At 38.4% G+C, this 23,916-nt stretch overlaps 3 protein-coding genes across 4 annotated transcripts in view; 1 reads left to right on the forward strand and 2 right to left on the reverse strand.

Moving 5' to 3' along the window:
- The window catches only part of LOC109043431 (uncharacterized), a 272,968-nt gene that overhangs the window by 148,333 nt on the left and 100,719 nt on the right, over positions 1-23,916 (reverse strand). The window lies entirely within an intron of this gene.
- The window catches only part of LOC140224244 (uncharacterized), a 148,978-nt gene that overhangs the window by 78,657 nt on the left and 46,405 nt on the right, over positions 1-23,916 (reverse strand). The window lies entirely within an intron of this gene.
- On the forward strand, positions 2,070-8,575 carry LOC109038281 (uncharacterized). Its single transcript, XM_072298265.1, has 5 exons — positions 2,070-2,486; positions 4,442-4,548; positions 5,033-5,176; positions 6,124-6,298; positions 8,070-8,575. The coding sequence occupies exons 1-5, from the start codon at positions 2,420-2,422 to the stop codon at positions 8,573-8,575; spliced, it is 999 nt and encodes a 332-aa protein (XP_072154366.1). The 5' UTR covers positions 2,070-2,419.

The following is a 23,916-nucleotide window of genomic DNA, read 5'->3' on the forward strand; positions in this document are numbered from 1 at the left end:
ACCATCAGCCATGTACATTACTAAATACAGCAGCAACTTGCAGTTTCCTAAATATAATTTTCACAAATGAAATATTCAAATTAAGGAAATTGCATTTAACTCTAAAATTATTAAGAAAGTTTTAATTTGTTCTCCCGCGGGCGAATACACAAGGTCCCTTGCTAGGTAAGGGTAATCACTTTAAAATCGACGCAACTAAGCATGAACTTATTCCCGTAATACCTAGTCTTTGTTAAACTCATGTGGTGTCATCCTTCCTAGATGCTTAATTCATGCCTAAACGGCGGGACGCGACGCGACGGTGATCATAACGCCTGAATGCAACTATACGTGCTTTGCGGTTAACTATGTTGCATATCTATCAAATTGCAGGCACTTTGTTCACCCGCACCATCACTGCGGTGTATAACAGGCGACTGTGCAAGGTACGAGAGGTTATTCCAACCGTATCGTATCTCACGACTCCTTCTCTGAGTGTAAAACCGAAAGATGCCTATTTTAAACTTTGAAAGATGCCAATCGTAACATTCTTGTGATACTGTAGAGTCAGGAGAATCTGAACACATATTTTAGTACATCTTTAGTATTATAATGTAAGTGTTTAGTTACTGATGTGAAACGTGTGTACGAGTTCTTACTTACCAACTCATGCTCAAGAATTAAAGGATCGTACAGTTTTAAACTGAAGGGGTCTCTGGAGTTTTGAGCGATCTCTCCGTATTGTTTCAAACCTTGATTCCGTTAATTAGCAATATTTGTTTTACTTATACGCACTTATAAGAAAAATATATACCTGCAATTCATTTCTTACGTAAACAAAAATCGACGTTTTTATGAATGGCGTTAACGTGAGATATATTTTTCTTCCGGTAAGACTAGTTTAAGACTCTTTTCCGGATAAAATTCATTAATTCATTGCATGACTCTTATTTTGCATCAAAAGAATAAAAACTCAGATCAATACTGCAAATGGACGTGATAGTTCTTTCGTAAGACTTTTTGAAATTCTCATATACATATAATAAACCCGACATCGTATCCTTAGGGAAAATAGAAAATTCGAAGCAATTTTGCAACTTCATTAAACCACTGATTTTGACTGAGCCGACAGTGACAAAAGACGGCTAGACGACAGTGACCATAGGAACGAACTGGCACAGCGCCAATCGCGACTGGTACTGTCATAGGGTAATATGGAATGAATAGTTTGAACTAGTATTTTGAATTTAATGGACGATTTAGAAGTTCAGTTGCATAGCAAGCGCAGTTTTCTATTCTTATTTTACCTCCTCCCTACTTCAGATACTTGATCGCTCAAAGAGTCAAATCTAGTAAGTGTGTCGGATGACATATGGTTACTTTTGTCCTTGAAGGGTAAACCTCGGTTTTCCGATTAGAGAGGCTTTTCATCATTTTAATTCGATTATTTCAGCCTCTCATAGTGAAACATTTATGTTATGAGAGACTTGGGTTATTAAGGTGAATCTAGGTGATCCGAGGACGAGATCCACCACTGCGTTTAGCTGCTGTATGGTCTATGTTTTTGAGCGCCGAATAATTATCCTAATTTACAAACTTACTTAAGGCACTAATCTATCACGCGCGTAAACAGCATTAAAACTGAGTTGTATTGCTTTTTTGGAAGGTTCGTTGAAAATGCACTTTACCATTTAGGTAGAAACTGGGTACCAAGAAGCAACCAGTCCATGAAAAGGAGAGAAAACATATCTCCCCTAAACACCTACTCAGTGCGAAGCAGAGAAAAGTTTTCTCTCCTGAGCAACTAGTCGGTGCAAAGGAGAGACATGTTATCTCCCCTGAGCAATTAGTTAATGCTCAGGAACGGATATATTTCTCTCTTAAGCACCAACTAGTTGCTCGGGAGAGAAATGTTTTCTCTCATCAAGTAGGAAATGCTGAAACACAGTGACCGAGAAAAGCCCTCTCTGCACACGGAAAAAAATCCGTCCAGTTGAGAGAACGGAACATGCAGGTGAATCCAAGTAACGATTTCCGACGCCGACTTGACAACAGGGGCGACAGGTAGTGCACAGTGTGAAACCCAACCTATACCCTCTTCGGCGCCCGGGAGTCCGGTTAATGGAATTCCGGGTTAATGGAATCGTACGTAGCCTTCCCAGTGACCACCTCAATCGGAATTGGAGACAGGGAAATCTACCGGTTCGATTCACCGCCCTCTGACCGGTGAACCAAGAGGGTAGTTTCTGATGCCTCGCCAGTCAAATCGTCAAGCGTGATTGAGTTGGCAGCCCTCCGCCATTTTGGCCAATTCGTTTTACACGTATTTCATTCCGTCCCTGTGTCCTGTGATCCTAACCGAAATTTATTAATTATTATCAAGTTTGTGCCGTGAAGTGCTTTACTAGTGAAGTGAACTATAATAGTGTGGTGTAGTATAATGTACACGCGGGTGGAAAGGCTACTGCAGCAAGTCGGATTACCAGGGCTTTTGGATAAATTTAAAGGTACGTTTTTCAAAGTCATCTTGCTTTCTAGTTTTCTGTTTCCTTTCATTTACATGTGCTCATGCGTTTTAAATTGGTCGCATTGCTTCACATATAAATGTTCATTGTAAATAGATTTCTTTTCATTTCCTGTCCTACTATACACGGCGCCGTTCTTAGCCAATTTATAACCCAAGTAGGTACTCTCCATCTTACGTCCTTGAGGGCTCACATGGCTTCTCTTGAATTTAAAATAGGAAATAAGTCTGGGAATGCAATACCAGTTAATTATTTATTTATTTGTCAATTTCCCACCTTATTTTTCATTTTGACAATTGCATTGTTTCATTGAAGTCATTCTGGTCTTCAATTCCTCATGTTTTAATTTTGAGGTTAACGTGTTCCCTCAACTTGATATGCAGTTTGGCACTTTCACTCTAGCAAATTCTTTCAAGTCGTAATACCTAAATTCTAAATTATTGCACAATCTCCTTTACTTAGAAATTTTACTTTCCGGTTTGCTATACACGTCTAAGATACCATATTTCAATTTCAAATTTTGCACTTTCCAAGTAGTCGTGACATTCAATTCCTTTAAGTATTTTCTAATTTTTGAGAAGCGAGTCCTCCTTCGGTTCTGATGATATCCCTTGTAAAGTTACTTCTTGAAAAATCAAGAACTTAATTTATCAGGTTCTGTAAAGAGGACGCGTCTGTTTATTAGTGAAGAAATGGAATGGACCAGAAAATGGGTGCAATTTTAAAATGGGTTTGCCATAAATTATCTATCTTATTTTCATTTTAGATAATAACCCAGGAGGATTTTTTGTGTCTCCTGCGGGTCGATTGTTGAATCGTTATCGAATGAAATCGATCGATAACTCCCTATCTTAACAATGCTGTATATCGATCAAGGCCATTCGATAGCGATTTAACAATCGACCCGCTGGCGGTTGACTTGCTCCAGTGTTTCTTTTTGATCCTGGATCCTTCTATTATTTTCTTATTTCTCTAGGAAGGTTATGTCATCCGAGTGCTCGAGATGAACAAGTTGTAAGTTCCAAAAATACTTATTTGTGATGCGATGTGGGAAAAGGGACCTTCAGGTCAAATTTTCCAAATCGACTTTTGGCATATTCTTTTCGAGGTGGCTCTGATAAATCGAATGAGCTCCAGTTTTTCGAAAAATACTCAGAATTGGTCTAGTTATATCATTTTGAAAATGGCTTTTCGATGAGTTACAAATAAGAAAAATGTCGAAAAAATCACGTTTAAAAATCTCAACCACTGTGTATTTATCCATTGTTTAGGGTCCCTCCTACAGGGATTTGGAATAGTTCTCAAGGGAATTGTGATGTCTGACCTGCAGCAATTGTTCTTTAGGTTATGTTGATGGGATTTTTGGGACAAGAAATGTTTCAAAAATTCTGATCTTGAATCATATTTTGAGCCTTCCTGCATAATTTTCAAAAAAGCCCTACGGTCCCTTTTCCCTGATCGTATCACATTTGAAGTCCTCAGGTGGAAAGAAAGTTGAAAATGGAATTAGAAAATCTGTAAATGTATTTTCAAAATTCAGTCAATTCTTTTTCTATATTGAGAATTTTCATACATTACAATAACATAAATGGCCTTAGAAACCGTCATGAACAGTTAGTAAACATTGCTATCATCTAGAGTCCCTGCAGCTCCACAGAGTGAAGACGTGTTGGGCCATGGTGTCACAACTCTGTAATAAGATTACAGAAATCAATGCATTTTTGGTAAATTCACCTAGTATTTTTCTCATGATTGAACTAACAATTTGGAAATTAATTTTGAAGAATGTACAAAATAGATTCACCGCAATTTTATATTTGGAGCCAATTTTTAGTTTTTATTTTGTCATATTTGCTCGATTCATCCAAAAAATAAGGAAAATTATAATTGGGTTATCTAGGCAGTTATTGATTGCTCTCGTTTCCTGGTTTTCGCAGAATCATTCTTTGATGATGAAGCTCTTCCATGCGTAACATGTAAGGAGGATTTATCAGGCATTGTACCCATGGGACTGGCTCTCCGATTCTTTGACGCTTTGAAAAAAGTGAGTATTATTTGATTTTCTTAGTCAACACTAGGCTTTCTTCTATCCTAAGTGCGTAAGCCAAGAGGTTTTATGGATGATTTGCTTTTTACCTTCCTAGACTTAAGTTTCTTTTTTTTTTTTCCTTTCTTTTTTTTTCCTATCTTGTGCAAGCAGTAAGTTCTTTAAGCTTTCTCTTCTGAACTAATGTGTCACTTAGACGAAGAATCTAGGCATGAAAATGGCATGACTTTATCTTGATGCCAAAGATATAATTGAAAGTTTGAAAGTTATGTTAGGCCGAAAGAAAGGTTTACGCTCAACAGAAAACTCACATTTTTAGATCTCTTTCCTGTTTTTTTCAACCTTGCGTCGCTTTTGAGCTGGGAAATAGTCCTGACCGGACCTCGAGGAACCCATTTACAGTTTTTAGTTGCTGTTACAGCAAGAGGAAAACAATATCAAGTGGCAAGCAGGTTCTAATTGATAGTCTTACTCTTTTCAGGACAGAGATGACCCTCAGGGATCGAGATCAACCCTCGATTCTCTCAACTCTAGCTCATCTGAAGCTCACGACTCTAACACCTTAGTTCACGACTATTACGAACAATATCCGTTTCTCCGCGTTCCTGAAAATGGGATTCGACTGGTATGTAAAGCTAATTTGTAAGTTTTTATTTGATGAACCTTACAATACGGAGTCCCTTGTGTTGTCGAACCTAACCTAACCTATAACATACAGTGGTTCTCAGCAAAATTTTTTCTCAAATTTCTAAGGAAAAATCGTTTTATTTAGCAACCTTGTACCAGAGATTTAGCAAGAACACTCTGAAACCTGCCGTTGTTCATTATGCCAAACTGAAAAAAACTGCTTTCTTTGAGATTATTCCTTGGAGAAACGTGTTCTTGAAACGATGCCATCCTTTGAGTGGTGTGACTTATACTGAAATGGTTTAACAAACATCAAAAGCATTTTTATTGAGCTCTCAATAACGATATTTGATCATCTCTGACACCAAGACATCTTTCAGACTATACAGGGTATTCCAGGCCACCCATCCACTCTCTTTATCTCAAAAACCCCTTCTAAGTTTTCGTGTACCCTATCAGAATAATTCTAGCTTCCGAAAATCGGTCAAATAAGTAGCACACAGCAGTAGGTTGAAAATGCCCCCAAAATTACTGCCACCCCCCCCCCCTTCCTCAAAAAAGGGGCCTCCAAAAAATTTGTATGGGACTACATTGTTTTATTTTAATGCTCTTTCCGAATTCGGAGTCAACACATACCCCTTAGCATTTGAAAAGTGCGAGATATGAAGGGACCCCCCCTCCGGAACACCTACCTTAGAGGAGGTTCTTGGGGCTGAAAATATCATCATTGAATTCCGTGAGGTCTATTTAAGTGGGTAACCTTAGTCTCAAAACTCTGTGTAAAGCCATTTTTGACGTAAAGATAGTGGAAAGGTGGTGTGAAACGCCCTCTAAAACTCTGTTATTGAGAAGCCATTTACTCACAACCTGATCGACTCGCACGTTTACCAGTCATCTTTTCCTGCTTCCATTTATGTGAGATTGATGGATCATTTATTCCTACAGATTGAACGGGACTTCAAATTACTATACCCACAAGCAGAGAATAACTTCATCGACTTCTGGGGTGAAGTCGCAGAAAAAATCTTGATTCTTGCCAAAGCAAAATATGAAAAGGAGGAAAAGTTCAGGACGCATTCATCCCAAGCACTAATCAGTGAAACTGATTTGCATGTCAAAGGTATGAAATGATTTGATGCTTTCATAGATGTTATACTTACAGGGCGTCTTTTAAAAAATGAGTCACCTGGAATATATTAGGAGTACGTAAGTACCTATTATGAAAATTGTAAAAGACAAGTTACTTTAATTGGTAGGGCGGATAAGCATAACAATCGTGCATTACTGGAAGAAAGCATGAAACTTTCAGGATATCATCTTTACCTATAGAAGGTTTAATTTCTCAAGTGAGCCCAAAATTCTGAGGCCATGTGGGCCGGGGGGGGGGGGGGCCTGATTTAGCTATGTTTTGCAGAATTTTCGTGTTGAATCATTGTTATAACGCCGTTAACAATGTGAAATGTAATCAAAACTTGTGTAAACGTCTCATGTCACGTGTAACGTTGTGTTGTGTCTCATTTTTGTGTAAAAAATGTTTCTTACCTTTCAATAAGATTCGTGTCGTAGACTATAAATGCGGAGAAATTGATACGACCTCACTTGTCATCTCACGTGATTTTTTTTCTCATAAAAATTCACACTCCTGCCTTTCAAATTTGGCCGACATCTTTGACTGTGGGCACCAATTTTGACCAAGGGACTGTTTTGACTCCATTAATGAAATCTACAACCAAAATTACGCAGGAAATGACATATCACTTGCCTTTATAAGTAAAAATTTTAAAAAATGCACCCTCCTGCCTTTCAAATCTGGCCACCATCTTAGATTGGGACAGTGAAAACATTTTATGATACTGTTTGAGAGAACCTACTAATGACGTTTACACGAGTTTCGATTACATTTTACATTGTTAATGGCGTTCTAACAATGATTTAACACGAAAATTCGGCAAAACCTAGCGAAATCAGGGTCCCCTGCCTCCCCCCCCCCCCCCTGGGCCAACATGGCCTCAGAATGTTGGGCTCACTTGCGAAATTGAACCTTCTATAGGTTAAGATGATATCCTGACAGTTTCATGCTTTCTTCCAGAAATGCACGATTCTGGGAACTTCTTCCCCTAATGCGCCCTACTAAATCCATTGGAGGGGGAAACAGTTTTGGGTTTTTTTTTCTTTTTTCTTTGTTCAATTTTACTATTAGTCCTTTTTTCAACAATTCATTGTTCGATATAGGTTCTTTTGTACCCCTCTCAGAGGGCTCCAAAAATATTGACCTTCTGTAAATGTTCCCCTTTTGAAATGATTAAACATGCCTATGACAGTTTTCCAAGATTTGAACTCGTGCCGGAGACATGGAGGTGGCTCGTTCTGAAAAAGTATCCTGCTTAGACCAAGCTGAGGCGAGATTAAAAATCATTTTTTTAAAGTAGTAGAAAACTGTCATTGATTTAATGATTCGGGCGTTTCAAGTTTTCTTAGAAATGTCCTGTAACAAGATTGGAATTGCTTTAAAGGGATCATGGCACTTTCAAATTGATTTTCAATTTTTTTTTTTAATGAGGTAATGTACTGGAATGGGGTTGTTTCCAGGTGTAAGATAGAGCCGGTTTTGGCATTTTTCATAAATTTCACATGGGAATCAATACTTAAAACGGATGTATATTACACCTGGAAACAACCCCATTATTCTTGCAAATATTTAGGAGTTTTGACACCTCTTTTTTCCAATTTTTTTTGTATGCTAGCGCTATAAAGATTGGTGTTGATTCAACACCCCCCCCCCTTCTCTTGGTCCCTAATTGCGTTACATTGTTGAAGCTTGCTCCCTTGGCATAGCTGTACCATATTCTATCTTCCATGGTGTGATATAAATTTTTTCTTGATTTTTTCAGAAGCGGAAAAAAGGAAAGTACTGGCTCTGGTTCTTCTACCACTACTATTTAGTGCTCCTGGCAATGTAAACCGAAATAAACGTGGCATTGTTCCTTGGAAACCTTCAAAGCAAGATTGCGTCAATGGTTTCATTTTTAGAAGTCCTGATTCCTGCTCATATGAAGACCGGCTTTTGGAGAAAAAGAATTTTTTGGCTACAAGGAAAATAGCATTTCAGCCAATTACTGTTGCAGTTGGCACATTGGACAATTTTTCCCAGAGTTTGGTGGTAATTGATGACATTAAGTATTCATTCAAGTCAGTTTTAGAGGCTTTTGTCTTTTGCTTTAAAAGCTATTTTGCGTTAAACGCCCAGTACCCTGTCGAATGTGGTTCTAGTTATTCTTTTATTCAACAGCATGTGTTTAAGATAGATATAAAATCTAATAGTAAATCTTATAGGGCAGTAAATGATTTAATCAACAGCTTAAATTGCATTTCCGCCTCCGACTCTAGTTCAAGTTAACTTAATTTTTATTGTAATTTTATCATTAGGTATTTTGTATTTTTTTTTGCTCTAGACCATGCCTTCTTGTTACGTATGTAAGCAATTTTTTAACGTTAAAGCGCTGAAAACACATTTAAAGTTAATTCATGGTAAACAGCCTCTCACAGATAGTGTAAAGTGTAATGAGTGCAAGCAGCCATTTTCATGCATGAAATATTTGTTTAATCATTTCCCCCGTTGCTGTAGAAGAAGTGTATCTGGTGTTGAAGATTTTGCACACGCAGGCTTCTCCAATTCGTTAAATGAACCTTCCTCTAATGACATTATCGATGATCATGGTGTCCTAAGTAATGAACCTTTGGATGATGTGGAGATGTCCGACTTATCTGAAGCCTCGATTAATCCCCTATCTCAGATGAGTGAAGAAGCTGCTTTGTTCTTGGCTAAATTGTACTCTAGTGTGTCTATACCGCGGAACTTCATCCAAATAGTTGTCGATGAAGCTTCTAGCTTGTTTGATTCAACGGCACAAATAATGAAAGATAAACTCGAAATTTTACTGCCGGGGGTATCTGATAATATAGAAGTTCAAAATCTGTTAGAGAAATTGGGCAATCCTTTTAGTGCCTTAGGGACAGAGTATAAGAGGTTAAAACATTTTGAAAAGCAAGGGACTTATATTCCACCATTTGAATTTAACATAGCTGGTCAACGAACAGATCAAAAGTATGTGAAGGGAGAAGCTCTAAGAGTACCTGTGCCTGTCACGGGTCAGTTCATATCTCCCAAACGTATTTTGGAGAGACTCTTAGGTGAATCCACTTTCCTTAATGAGGTCCTGGAGTACAATAACAAACTTATCAACTCAGATCACTCTCTTCTTTCTAACTTCATTCAAGGCAGGTATTGGCGAGAAAAATTGCTTAGGCACCCAGGAAAAACCATCCTCCCGATTTTCATCTTTGTAGACGAGTTTGAAGTGACTAACCCTATCGGACCAAGTAAAACGGTCCATAAATTGGGAGGCGCTTACATGACAATGCCTTGCATCCCCCCTCACTTACGGTCAAAACTTAAGTACGTATTTGTTGTTTTACTATTCCATAGTGCAGATCGTAAGACTTTCGGCAATGAAGCAGTGTTTCGACTTTTAATAAAGGAGCTAAATGAACTAGCCACAGAAGGTATAGAATTTAAGATCAACTCATTCTCAAGAACAATTTTTTTTCATCTTGCCTTACTTCAGGGTGACAACCTTGGTCTTCACCAGTTGATTGACTTTGCCGAAGGTTTTACGGCTAATTTTCCCTGCAGAATTTGTAACATACATAGGAACAACTTGCACTCTGATTTAGAGGAAAATCCAGGCCTACTGCGAACTGTTGAGTCTTACGAGAGAGATCTGGTAACAAACGATCTTTCACAAACTGGAGTAAGATCCAATTCTATTTGGAACAAGGTATATGATTTTCATGTAACCACGTCGGTTGCTGTTGACAGCTTTCATGATTTGCTCGAAGGCATTTGCCACTATGATATGACTCTAATTCTCACAAATTTCATTTTTGAGGAAAAGTATTTTGATATGGACAAGTTTAATTTGCGCTTAGAAAGTTTTGATTTTGGGTTAATAGATAAGCGAAGTAGACCTCCCTTGCAGTCTAAATCAGATGTTGAAAAAGGTAAATTGAGTATGTCTGCGCATCAAATGTTAATCTTTTGTAAGTATTTTGGTATTATGTTTTGTGACTGTGAAATTCCAGAAGATGATCCTTTTTGGCTCTTGTATTTAAGTCTACGAAGCATCTTAGACATTGTTTTGTCTAAAAATGTCCAGGAAGAGTGCGAAATTCAACTGAAAGTGTATATTAGAGATCACCATAAATTATATTTGCAGTGTTCAAAAGCTAATTTAAAAAACAAGTTTCATCACTTAGTACACTATCCTAGGTATCTGAAGTTATTTGCCAGCTTTCTTGATATGTGGGTGATGAGACTAGAAGCTAAACATATGACATCTAAGTTAATTGCATATTCGGTCACCACCAGAAGAAATATATGTCTCACCCTTGCGATTAGGCTAATGTTATTGCTTAATTGGTTCTTCATTTCCAGAACGTCCGACACGCATGGCATTCTGACTGGACCTGGAAGTTTAATTTCAGTTTCGGCCTTAGATAATTATGAGTGTGTAAAAAAATATGTTCCTGTAGAATTTAAGGAATTGTACAAGTGTTCTTGGGCAAATGTTGACTCTGTAGAATACAAGCCCAAAATGATAGTAATTTATGAATACCAGGATTTTTCTCCAGTTTTTGCCATGATTGAACAGGTTTTAGTTCATAATTACTCCTCACTTCACTTTAACTGTCGTAAAATAAGAACCTTATATCTTGACAACGATTGTGCCGGATACTGTGTAGACGTCCTTTCAGATGATTTTATTTTTATTAACCAAGAGAAACTTGTTTATGAGCAACCCTTGTGTTTGTCACGTACCTATGATAACAGACAAATGATTACATTCATGGGTTTGTAGATAGAATCTCCCTTTTGTAGAAGGTTTGTTTATTGTAAAGCTCATTGAGTTTATCAGGAAGGAAGCAACTGGCAAGAATTTGAAACTTGGAAAAAGAGGTTTTAACTTTTATTTTTCCAAGTGACTCCATGTAAAAAATTCATTTTGACCCCTTTTTTCACAAACTAGATTCTTTTTAAGGCCGAAGAATTTTTGGTACAAGAAAATGTTCAGTTTGTTGAGCTCCAAACCTTTCACAACTCAATTTTTCGCAATATTTAGGTTAGTTCCTTTCTGATAAACTCTGTTCAATTTATGCTCATTCATTAAAAGAAAAAGAGAAAAAATTTAAACTTACGCAATGTATGTAGAATTTCCTTTGTTTGAAAGGCTTGTTTTACTGTAAAGCCAAATAACCAAACATCATCTGTTCCGGTGTGCGATTGTGATATTAAATTTAATTGTTTCAATAATCATTTGGTTCACTGTGTAAATATGATCTGATAGCCTCTGAACATTCAAACCCATTTGAATGTTATGAATTTAGTATTGTAACTTATGCCCCTCGTTCCAAAAAATTATAAATTACGCAATGTATATAGAATTTCCTTTGTTTGGAAATATTTCTTACGTTTAAAGACCAAAAGCCAAATAATATCTGTTCAGGGGCTAATGCTCACCCATTCAAAGGGAAAAAATTGAAACCAAAGCAATGCCTTAGAATTTCCTTTATTAGGAAGGTTTGTTTCACTTTCAAGCCTGCGAAACATCAAAAATTGTTTACTCAGGTGTATAACTGTGGTAGTTAATTTAATTGCTTTAATAAATACTCGGTTTGTTGTATAAAAATGTTTTTTACTTTCCTCAGAGAATTCAAATAAATATAATGTTAACAACTTGCTGTTGCACAGTTTCATAAGTAAGATTTTTTCATTAAATTGACCAGGAAATCGTTCAGCTTTTTTAATTCCTGTTTCAAAAAAATAAATAAATAAAGCTCTTAAAGTTTAACTGTATCTGATTGAATGAAATAAGAGCTTCTCTCGTACACAGACAAAATGAAAGTGCTATAAAACACTGGTTTTTGTGGCCTCAAGTGTAATAGTGTACTTATTTTGGCGCCCGTTTTCTTTCAAGCCAGTTTTAGATTCACGTTTTCCTGTTAAGAAAATAAAAAAAATAAATGAAGTCCCAAGTAATAAGTGCAGTCTGGGTAATTCATACGCAGTTCAACACAAATAATTGAGCGCTCAGTTTCATATTTTTCTTTGCAAAAAAAAAAAAAAAAAAAAAAAAAAAATAGGTAAAAGAAAGGAACAAAAGTTAGCACTTAATTTTTTGTGTTTAATTGTATGAATTATGCAGATTTCCTCTGCTCCAGATCAATCCAAGGTGAGAAGCAGGAAATTAAAACAGTGAAGTACCTACAACGGGTATTATTCCCAGTGGCGGTACAGGATTATTCTTCATTTGGGCCAATGGGTAATTCCAGTGAGCGAGACAGGCGGCTGGGATTGAGGTGACCGGCCGAGATAAAAGTAACGGCGCCACTTACAGGGTAGCACCCGCTGCAGGGACGGTATGCCGTTCGCGGCGGCCGGACAAACACATAGTGGTGCCCAGACTGTGCCGCCTCGGAACGCTGGACAGTACCGGTGAATTTCACCGGTACTGTCCAGCGTTCCGATGCGGTATTCTTCTGTAGCGCCATAATCACCGGCGCGCCCGGTGACACACACGGGTGCGCCCGGTGATCCGCACCGTACATTTTTCTCCGTGCACCGAACGCCTCAATTTTCAAAACTTTCACTGACTTTCAATGCAACCTATAATCTCCTCGAGTTAAAATTGACCAAAATCAAATTGATCGACGAAATCAAAGCACAAAATTTTACTTCCTTAACTTTTTTGAGGTTATATAGTAAATGACGCAAAAGAGAGGCTTGTAACACCGGATACGGTTTGCGCTTACGGTTACTGCGCACATAACTGTAACATTAATGAACAAATGAATCGTATTCGACACATCAAATAGGTGATATTGTATCGATATCGATTGGTTCAACATATAAATATAGCCTTAAAATTCAATAGAGTAATCTGAGTACAAAAGGGAAATGAAGAGTGAAATTATTATGAATTTTCTCATTTGCAGCTTTTCTAACTTAAATCCTAAAATTTTTGTTTCGGGTTATGTTAGATTATTTTGAACCAAAAGATACATCGAACCGCTATCGAATACGATCGATAGATGAATAAAATATAAATCGACTCGAATTCGCAAACGATCGGCGCGACAGTACGCCCTGTCCTCAGCGTGACCTGACCTTCACCCAACAATAGCGAAAATCGAACTTCCGGGAACGGACCTCACAACAAAAAAGGTTCCTGCTTACACTCACTTCCGTTTCAGAGCCGTATTTGCTAAAATAGCAACACACCCGTGAAATGAATCGTGCTCGTCCAACTCCTGTGGTTTAATGGTTGGCATGCTTGACCACAAATCGAAATTTGCATTACAACTGTAGCGGAGGTCATAAATCTGCACAGTTTACAATAGACTATTTGACAGAATGTAAACATAAGTTTTTCAACATGTATTTCCTCTTTAAAAATTCAAGCGCAGTACGTTTCGTTATTGAAAAGGTTCAAAATCAACAAATGATAAAGGGTTTAAAGTTGATAATGAACATTTAAAACAGTGATTCCTAATGTTCAGCTCACGAGAAGACCACCATCAACGCAGCTCAAATTAACCATTGAAAACAATTGTATTTTGATAGATGATTAAGTTGAGTCGTGGTGTATCAACATTCATACTGATGTGTATTGAGAACGTAAAATTTTCCATTCGATTTACTCATTTTCAAATGCTCAATTCTAAAACAACGGCTTCAGCCGAAACGACCATAGTTAATACATTAAGGATTGACTGATGAAAAACCGGAAAGAAAAAGATGCTTCCCTTAACATATTTGTAGTAAGATATTTTGGTTTTTAAAAAAAACAAAAGAAAAAGAAAAAAGAAAGCGCCTTTAACTTTTAAACGTCAAATTCGTACCGCTGTTATAACCAATTTAACCTTAAAGAAATATTCTATTGTGAAAAACACTAAAATTACTTCGGTGAGCAACTTGATACAAGTAGACTTTTGTTTTTTTGGCAAGCAAAAAATTTGAACTGACGAACACAACAAACGACGTATAGTCCTCGTATTCGAGCTAAATTTGGGATTATTTGCCGTTACCACGGTATTTCACATACAATTTTGAGTTTGAGGAAAACCGGTGCTAATTTTCTACCCTGTCTAGTGGTCTAGTGTGGCTTTCATTACAATGGGTTCGTGCACGAATCATCTTACATGGTTAAGTTGTAAAGGCGGGTTACGTGAAACGATTTTATGCGAGAACAACTAACCCGTTTGTATGTACATGCATCATCCGCAGATATTTGTCCCTCCAAAGTAAGACTAGAGGAACAGTTCGTTTTAAACACTTCAAACATAAAATGGAAGTTGTAGAAAAATGCATTTAATTCGATTAAGAATTTGTATGGATACTTCTTGAGTGCGCACCGGTAGCCGCGTAATATGAGCAGTGAGCACTGCTATCTTTCACGCTGACGTCACATGCCGATAAATCACTGATTCATTGACTGATTAATTCAACTCGGCGCGTTTATCGAGTTTCACTCGATTCGATGACTCCAGGTATTTGCATGACAAGTGCGCCAAGTGCGAGAGTCTAACGTTTTCCCCGCTATCATAGAAGCCGTGTTCACGTCTAGCTGTCACGACGCATTACGTGCGTCACGTCATGACGTCATCCGGCGCCGAAAGAGCACTCGCTTCGCTAGCGGGAGTTACGCCGCGGGAGACTCACCTATGTTGCCAACTGTTGAATTGATTGAATAATCCAAAAAACTTCATCCGTTAAAACACAGATGTGTTGATAAAGCAACGCTAAGGTGCGTTATAGAAATCCGGTAGTTTAGTGCTGGAAAAGCCTAAAGCAATAAAACTGCTTGCATCTCACGTTGTGCACCGGGGTAGGGAAATGTGCGGAAATCCCCGGTGTACCCAATTTCCACACATTACCGGAGGTTCGACACCAAGAAAATACGACTTTTCAAGGACTTAAGCGCGAACCATGGTATATGCGCAATGCATGAAGTATCCTGCAGACTTGTAAGGCGCTATACTAGGCGTTGCGCGCACGGTGCTGAGCGCGCAATGCATGAAGTATCCTGCGATCTTGTAAGGCGCTATTTTGCATTTTGCTAAGCCGATACCTCCCCGTTGTATACTCTACGGGTTATTTCATGTAGAAGAGTGATCAAAATCAGAAACATCACTACTTTAAATGAAATAAACGAAGAGCTCGAGAACACCGATTTGCTGAAAATAACAGGATTTTACTACGGCATTTTAAGATAAGTTCACTTATTTGAATCAGCGTGAGAACATTTTAATGCTGAAATTACTTGTTATGTAGTGTCGAATGTACCTAATGTTTAAATTTACCCCCCAAGGCCCCCCGGAACAACTCCGAGAAATGTGCTACGGGTTGCGTTTTTAGTGATTTTTCGTCGAAAATCCGAAATTTTGACCGAAAAGTGGCAGTAGTTAGGATCATCGTAGGCGGATGAAATTTTTTGTGGACTCTTTCGTGCACCAACCACATACTTTCAAGGGGTAGCGAATGTCATGCGCGAAAAACAGTTTTTTTCGCTACACCCTTCCTCACGTTCCTTCTGCTGCACCTCACGGAAGAACGTAACTACATTCCAATGTTGCCAAACTTCCCGTCGTAAATTGCATTTTAACCAAGAAAATCTTGAACACTTTTTAGGTACTGAAAAATTTAATGTTTCCTCTGATCTCTTACAAAAATCAGAAAATTTTTGGACAAAACACACGGCACGACACACGAGTATTTTCCAGTAGTAAAAATTAATTTATTTGTCAGTTTGGCAACCTTTGAATGGGGTTACGTTTCTTGAAACGACGAACTGTTCAACTTTAGTAGTCAGGCGTTTGAGTCTCCACTGTGAATACATCCCTCTTTGGTGTGCAGGGTAGAGCCCACTTAACCGTCCAACTTTTGTGCTCATGCGTTTAAGTCTCTGAACTTTTTCGTGTCTTTTGAGTTCGCTCTGTGCACTTCGAATTTTTGTTCCATTTATTCTATGATTTTTAACCACGCATAAGTGGATATTTTAATTGAGTCCGTTTCGAACTATTGCTGGAGCGAAGGGAAAAATTACATCGTCCCAAAAATGGTTCAAAAATTACAATGAGCGAGAGGTCTAAAATTCACTTTCAACTTCACAGCCCGCGTTTGAACTTCGCGCACTTTTATGCTTCCCTCTTCGAATAGTATACTTCAACGCGGATATGATTTGGAGGCGTTAATTATCGTAACTATGTCAAACTAGTCTCAAAGTCAAACTATGTTGAGCGTACTATTGAATTTCGCGAGTGGGGTTGGTTAAATTTTTTACTTACCGCCAACCTCATTTACAACCAAACGAAATCCCTTCCGGACAACAATGCGGTGCGCCTACATCATTCGGTTTTCATGCTGGCAGCAAAGAAGACTACATCAAAAATTCTCGACCCACCTCGGGAGGTGAATGGATACAAACGCTGGTCAAAATTCATCAACCAACTGAGTTTAGCTCGTGAATTCAGCACAGCGTTCTTCTCCTTCGAGTTATGAGCCCTGCAGATCTGCGGGCCGATTATTGAAACTTATAGACAAAGATATATACAAAGACGACAAAAGGGATTGAGAGGGACCGTATTGGTGGAAGCAGGTGGTGGCGATGGACATAGGAGGTAGGTAATGGACTAACTAACGGCAACCCACCAAGGGCCCGACAGTTAGTCCATCATTTTCTTCTTTAGTCTGTGAGGACCAACCATGTCAACCAATAAGATCGCTCCATACTCCCTTTGTCTTCTTTGTCTATCGCTTTGTCCATCAGTTTCAATAATCGGCCCGCTGGTAGGAGACTTTAACCAGATCCACTCGCAGAAAGCCTTTCGACTCATTGCTTCTTTCTGTTCACGGGAAAAAAAAGTCGCATGGATCTAGAGTCCAAACTTTTGAAAACATTGACAAGAAAAAATACTCTTGATTCAATCGAATTTTTTGCTTGAATCAAAAGGAAATCCGCCTAGATCAAGAGGCTCGGCTCTTCAATTCAAGGCAAAATCGGATAGAATCAAGAGTATTTTTTCTTGTCAATATTAAGTATTAAGAGCCTGGACTCTAGATCCAAGTGACTTTTTTTCCAGTGTTCGCTGGATGTACCTTCGTAATTCGAGAAACGGTCCTATGCCTTGCGGCCCGGTTCAGGGCGGGCTTGGTGCCAATCGCGCTCGGGGTATGAGCCGGCGGCGCGCGCCGGGTCCGCATGAGCGTGCCAGACATCCGAACTAAATGAATCGTGCGAGGTGAGTGCATCGCACTGTCGCATGCCAACTTTGAGGTACTTTGAACTCAATGACTGTGCTTACAATGAATTATTCCCGGCCCCCGAGCCCCCCCCCCCCCCCCCCCCCCCGTCAACAACCGTTGCTCGGTCACTGAATTGCTCGGATTCTCGCAAAATCCTCCGACGAGGTCGCCAATCCAACAACGATGCCACACTTAAAAACGGCATGAATGTTATGCAACCGTGCTAAGGAAAAACGCCGTATGAACCTTCAGGCGTTGCCAAATTTATTTTGATAAAACACAAATCTCCTGGTGAATTTATGAATATTTTCCTTCCGATTTTTCACATAATTTTGTTCGCAATTTTACCTAAAGCTCCTAAAAAATTTCAAGGAAAAATACTCGTAACTTTCCTAAAAAATGAACACTTTATCGAAGCTTTGGGCAACTCTTGAATGTTCATACAGCGGTCTTCCTTGGCACGGCAGTATGGATATTCGGGCCGAAAATTTCCCTAAATGGGTCTATCGAGAATAAGGTCTAATCTATACCTTACCGAGTTGGTATGTTTTCGTTCTCACTGATTCAATTATGGAAGAGGCATTCAGTAGCTGGTTGAAAGAAGAAAAGCCTTAAAAAGATCATAAAGGGTAAATAGTTAGATGATCAATAATATGTTTTAGTGTTATAGTGAATGTGTCGAAAATTCCCTGAATTTTCTCGGTTCCCAAATTCCCTGATTTTCCCGGTTTTCCAAACCGCCGGCAACCCTGTTATTATAAGGTGGGACTCCCTCCCGTGAGTCCCCTGTCATTATTTAAGCATCCTTGAAGGACGTTGCCGCTTGCAAAGGATAATTAGATAATTTTCCGTCACTGTTGTTATGCATGAAAACTTTTCTTTTTTTTATAACTTTGCCACAGAGAGCGCGGTGAATTGCCACGTTCCTTACGACGTGTGAACGGAAGCGGCTAACTCAGCACTTACGTGCGCACTTGACGATTTCCGTTCATTCTAAGATGATGGGACGTGTCAGGAGAGTTCATCCTCAATCGCACAAGGAGGATATGACTATAAATACGAGGTAGAAACGAATATTGTGGTGAATTAAAGTGTAAGAGATAGTGTCATTAGATGATTTTCAAGCGCAGAGACTGACTACATCTTCACGGAGAAAAATCATATTTTTAAGCAAAGAGGGAGCAGGATTTAATTCATTGTGCTAAAGGAAATATCCGTTACGGTAAGAAAAAGATTGATTTAGCTGGATATTGAAGTTCTTTTGTCCCGATGAAATACTTCAATTTGTTACAACTAAACATTTCAAAGTGACGAGAAAACTTTAGTTGTCACAAATAAAATTTTAGTTGACATAATCAATTGTTCTCTTATTGACACAACAAACAGTGTTAAAATTCCGTTTCCTCAGTGTTAGAACTTCACGAATGAGCGTGGAGGTCAATTTCTTTGCCTCCATGGTACACTACGTAATCGTTTACGACCACCAAAAAGTTAGGTCACGAGCGAGGAAGCGGTACCGAAGTAAAGTACCCAGGGAAAAGTTCTGTCTGTAACGACAAAGTCTCATCTGCGATTTTTAGTGATGGAGACAAGAACGGCCAGTCTCTAGTCTGCTTTATATGCACTGTAATACCTCTGCAAAATCCCTAACTTATCAGAGGCGGATCCAGCAATTTGGCAACACCTGATTGCCTCCATTTAAACCTATGCTATACACTCGATTCTTGTCGTAGCACCTGGCCCCTCCAAGAATCGATACATTTCCATAAGTTTAAATGGAGTATCTCCGGTGTTGCCAAATCGCTGGATCAGCCATTGTAACTTATTTTGTTGGTTTTCGTCCAGAAAAATGGCAACGGTTCGAAGGCAAACAAACGAGCAAACACGGTAATTGATTAACAATCGACAAATGCACGCGAGGTGCCCATCGGTTCAGCATGACTGACGAAGAGACGTGCTACGCGACGACCACGGGTGGACCACGGAAACGGTGCACTCGCTCGGGTATCAGGGCTCACCACTTCCCGATTCTGCGCCAAACACTCACGACATCCCCATTGCTCCGAGTTTTGCAACACTTTTGCGAAGGCAACCACTCAAAGCTCAGGTGCTCGTGTTCGTTCCACCATCGGACTTCCACGCCTCCTGACACTGAAACGTGCCCTAAACGTACAGCATGACTGTAGGATTTAGACATTAGGCGAATTTTCGCGACTGGATTCGGTTGATTGTTTGGATCAATGACTGTCGTATCGCCGTTGGAATTTAGACCAAACAGAATCGAGTACCTAATTTTCAACCAAATCATGAAGAATTTGTTTTTGTCGCATAGAGCACCGCCATTTAGGAAAATCGGTTGCTTTTCGAGAATTCTGGTGAAACCGTTATTACTCTGGGAAAAAAAACACATTGGATCTAGAGTCCAGACTCTTGAAAACATTGACAAGAAAAAATACTCTTGATTCAATCGGATTTTTGCTTGAATCAAAACGAAATCCGCTTAAATTAAGAGAATTGGTTCTTGATTTAAGCTAGATTCTGATTAAATCAAGAGTACTTCTTCTTGTCGATGTTCTTAAGAGTCTGGACTCTAGATCCAATGAGTTTTTTTTACCAGTGCAGGAAAATTTGCTTTCACGCTAATCTGCATGTTGCGAGTGCGAACTCGTATCGACGCTGTATATTACGTGTTTTATCACACCGCATGATGTGATACGAATCGCGATTGCGAAATGAAATGATCTAATTGAATAGATTAAGCGAAAAGTAAACTGTAGCGGCAGATCTGCGGATTTTCCCGCTTTCCCGGTTTTCGAACGCGTGCGCGAAACAATCAACGGACATGCAGTCGGAAACCGTCTTACACACGAACAATCTGCCTCAAATTATCACGCTAATTGTCGATTCAGCGCTCCGAAGCTTTTTTGCCAGAGGGAGCGACAAATTCTTGTATTTCAGGAGACTCAAGTTTCGTGTACCGTTCCGTCGGGAGCTGACAACGTATACCTGTGAAGAGCGGGTACTGTGTAACGCGTGTAAGCATGGGCCTAGGCATGTTAATGCATATTCAACTCTGCAAGAACACACGGATAAAACACGCGTAACGTTGCCATGAAAGGGCACAAAAAAGTTTGAATTATTCGTGTGAACAATCCATAGGAACAAAAATGAGTCAGCTATGATATATTATAGAAATATACTGCAGAATTTTTGTCGGCTATTAAATGGGGAAAATGGATCCGTGCAGTAATTGGATCGCATATAGCAAAAAGGAGCCCGTGTTTAAACATAAGTTTTCAAAATCGTGCAATTTCTCAATTTTTTTTGAAAAATACTTAATCGGGGTGTCTACTAAAACAGGCGGGCCAAAAATCAGTACTATCTCAGTAAAATTGCAAGAAATTCAGTACCTCCTCGACAGAAAAATTCAGCACTTTTTCAGTACCTCCATTCAACAAAATTCCAAAAATTCCAAAAATTTAAATTTCTCGCTCAAATTTCGACAAAAATGACGAAAAATGAAAAAATTCCGGACCCTCTTGTGGAATTTTCGCACTTTTTCAGTACTTCCGGACCACCTTTAAAAAATCAGTACTTTTTCCAGACTTTCCGGAAATTCCGGACTTGTAGACACCCTGTTCATAGATGAACACTATAAAATTAACAGGGTTATTTTCCTTTAAAATTAACAATTTCTTGGTGGGAATCTAAAACTTTTTTTTATTACATGAGACTCCTTAGATAATTATGAAAGAGCAACATTTTTACAACACTGTAATCGAGCTGGTTCCTTTTTGCTAAATGCGATCCAATTAGTAAAATACAAAAAACGAAGGGGTCAAAAATGCTTGTTTTGTAGAGAATGCCAGGTTAATCAGACAACACGGAAAAACATCGGTGGCTATTTTGGCACATCGGTGCACGTAATATTGCCATAGTCAGTTAAGTATGTCTGAATCTTTGGTCTAGAAACCTACGTTACCATCATAGGTATGGTAGGTATCATACGTATAGGTTTTTACAATTGCACCTGAGAAAAAAAACCTGACCTTACAGGAGTACCACGCGTAAGGTTAGGTAATCGGGCGCCAAGCCAAGTTATGTGGGAGGGTATAATTCTGTTGACGATGACTATTTAACGCAACGCGGTGTGCGGGTGCACTGCAGGCAAACTAATTTCCTCGAGTTTATGAAAACTTTTCAATTACACCAAAGCAACCACAGGCGTTTCCTTTCTCTTCTATGATTCAATGTATCAAGAAATAGGAAGTCCATTTACAAAATTGTACGTAATTACATACGTCATATATTTACCATGTTCCTCGCACGCATACGATAATGCGTAACTTTCAGTATCATTCTGGGAAAAGAAATTACTACAAAGTAATTTAACAGGGGAACCCTCCCGGAAAAATTAATTTGAGAGAACCGATTTGTAAAATCGTGAATCGCGGTGCTATTATAGATATTACTTTTGTTTGAAAAATAGAAGAGGAAGAAACACGCTTTGGATTGACTTGAATAGGAATCTCGATTCAACGAAGATTCTCCCTTATCAGAGCCTGAACTTCAAAAACAAAGAAAAATAAAATTTAGGTTTTATTGAAACTTACCAATAAGAAGTATAATGACTTTCAAACACAAGATGGAGGATTCATGTTTCTAGACACTTGGCTTACCTATTAACAGAAAGAAAATACATACAAATTAGATACGAAAAAAATATCAACATTTCTTTCCCCCCAATACCATACATTTTTTTCGAAAAGAAATGAAAGCACAAGACACGGGAACATTTTGAATTTTAATTAGAGGCACTGGCGAAAAATATGAGAGAGAAATAATCGAAGAGAATATAGACAAAGGAAAGCTTATAGCAAAACTGATAAAATTATTCTGGGTTGTCTTGAAGGATTGAGTTGAATGTTGCAAGACAAGTATGATATAAATAACAAAGTATTTTTGTAATAAGAACCCTCCGGAATGAAACGGATTACCTCACGCGTTAATTTAAATGAGTATTTTGGGTCCGCATTTAAAGTAGGCCGTTGAATCAATGCTATCTTTGACACGGTCACCCGCAAATTAACGGTTCCTATCAAAAAGGTCACAAAAAATACTGTCATTACGGCAGGAACACGTTGGCTTAAACGTCGGGACATTTAGAGCAATAGATCAAACTAGGTGTAGGTCAATCATACTATCTCTAGCAAACCGCTCGCTTTAAATATAATGATAGCGGTTCAGAACTAGAATTAGATTGACTTTAATTTGGTGTTTATGCGGTCCGCAACGGGAATTTAAGTATCAAAAATTGAAAGATATCCTTCAATGAAGTTCTATTGATACTGACGCGGTCGTTTGGTTGTGAGCCAATGGGCAACTTGGCACGGTCTTGACTAGAAAAAACAAGAATTTCTCTTAAAAATATAAAAATAACGCCATTTGTAATGATGAAGTGGTAGGGAATCCTTTGATACGGCATCATTAAGAAGAAACATCCTCACAAATTTGTAGTAAAGTTTCTTGGTAATCATTCAGATGTGTACTCTTAACAGGGATTAATTCCATATGCTTTTACAAAAATACAAAAAAAAAATCCATGATTTTGACGAAGATACGTAAAATTCACCATAAAATTTTAGAAAATCGTAGGCATAGTATTGCAATCCCTTGAGGAGCTTCCTTTCCAAATTTTCACGTTTGAACTTGGAACTTATCACTCGAACTTATTCTTTGTAAAATTTGTCTTATTAATGGAACTATGTCAAAGACCTCCTTGCGTCTTCCTTAATCACAAGATAGTCTGGACCGCATTTAGCAAAAAGGAACCAGCGCGTTTACAGAATTTTAAAAATGTTGCTTCTTCATAACTGTCGAAAAAATCTCTCAGAATGGCAAATATTTGTTGCTTCCCTCCAAAAATTGTTAATTTTTAAGGAAAATGATGGTTTAAATTTTAATTTTGTACATAAATTTAGGTTTTTCAAAAGGATGGAAGAACTGTAATCGCGCTGGTTCCTTTTTGTTAAATGCGATCCATCTACACTGGAAAAAAAAACACATTGGATCTAGAGTCCAGACTCTTGAAAACATTGAAAAGAAAAAGGACTCTTGATTCAATCAGATTTAAGCTTAAATCAAAAGGAAATCCCGCTCAAATTAAGAGGCTTGGCTCTTGATTTAATCTTAAATCTGATTGAATCAAGAGTATTTTTTCTTGTCGATCTTTTTAAGAGTCTGGAATCTAGATCCAATGAGTTTTTTTTCCAGAGTGTGTAATGCGTCCTCAAGAGAAGAAGCTATAGAAATACCATAAATACGGTCCTCTTTTCTATGACTTGTATTTTTGACCGCTAAAATTTAATTAGCACCCT

The sequence above is a fragment of the Bemisia tabaci genome, chromosome 3 (genome assembly GCF_918797505.1).
Source record: "Bemisia tabaci chromosome 3, PGI_BMITA_v3".
Lineage (NCBI taxonomy): Eukaryota > Metazoa > Arthropoda > Insecta > Hemiptera > Aleyrodidae > Bemisia > Bemisia tabaci.

Excerpts from the sequence above, each read along its gene's own strand:
- LOC109038281 (XM_072298265.1), top strand. The coding sequence starts at position 2,420 with ATGTACACGCGGGTGGAAAGGCTACTGCAGCAAGTCGGATTACCAGGG. Across the intron at positions 2,487-4,441 it reads GCTTTTGGATAAATTTAAAG|AATCATTCTTTGATGATGAA; the intron begins GTACGTTTTTCA and ends TGGTTTTCGCAG. Across the intron at positions 4,549-5,032 it reads TCTTTGACGCTTTGAAAAAA|GACAGAGATGACCCTCAGGG; the intron begins GTGAGTATTATT and ends TACTCTTTTCAG.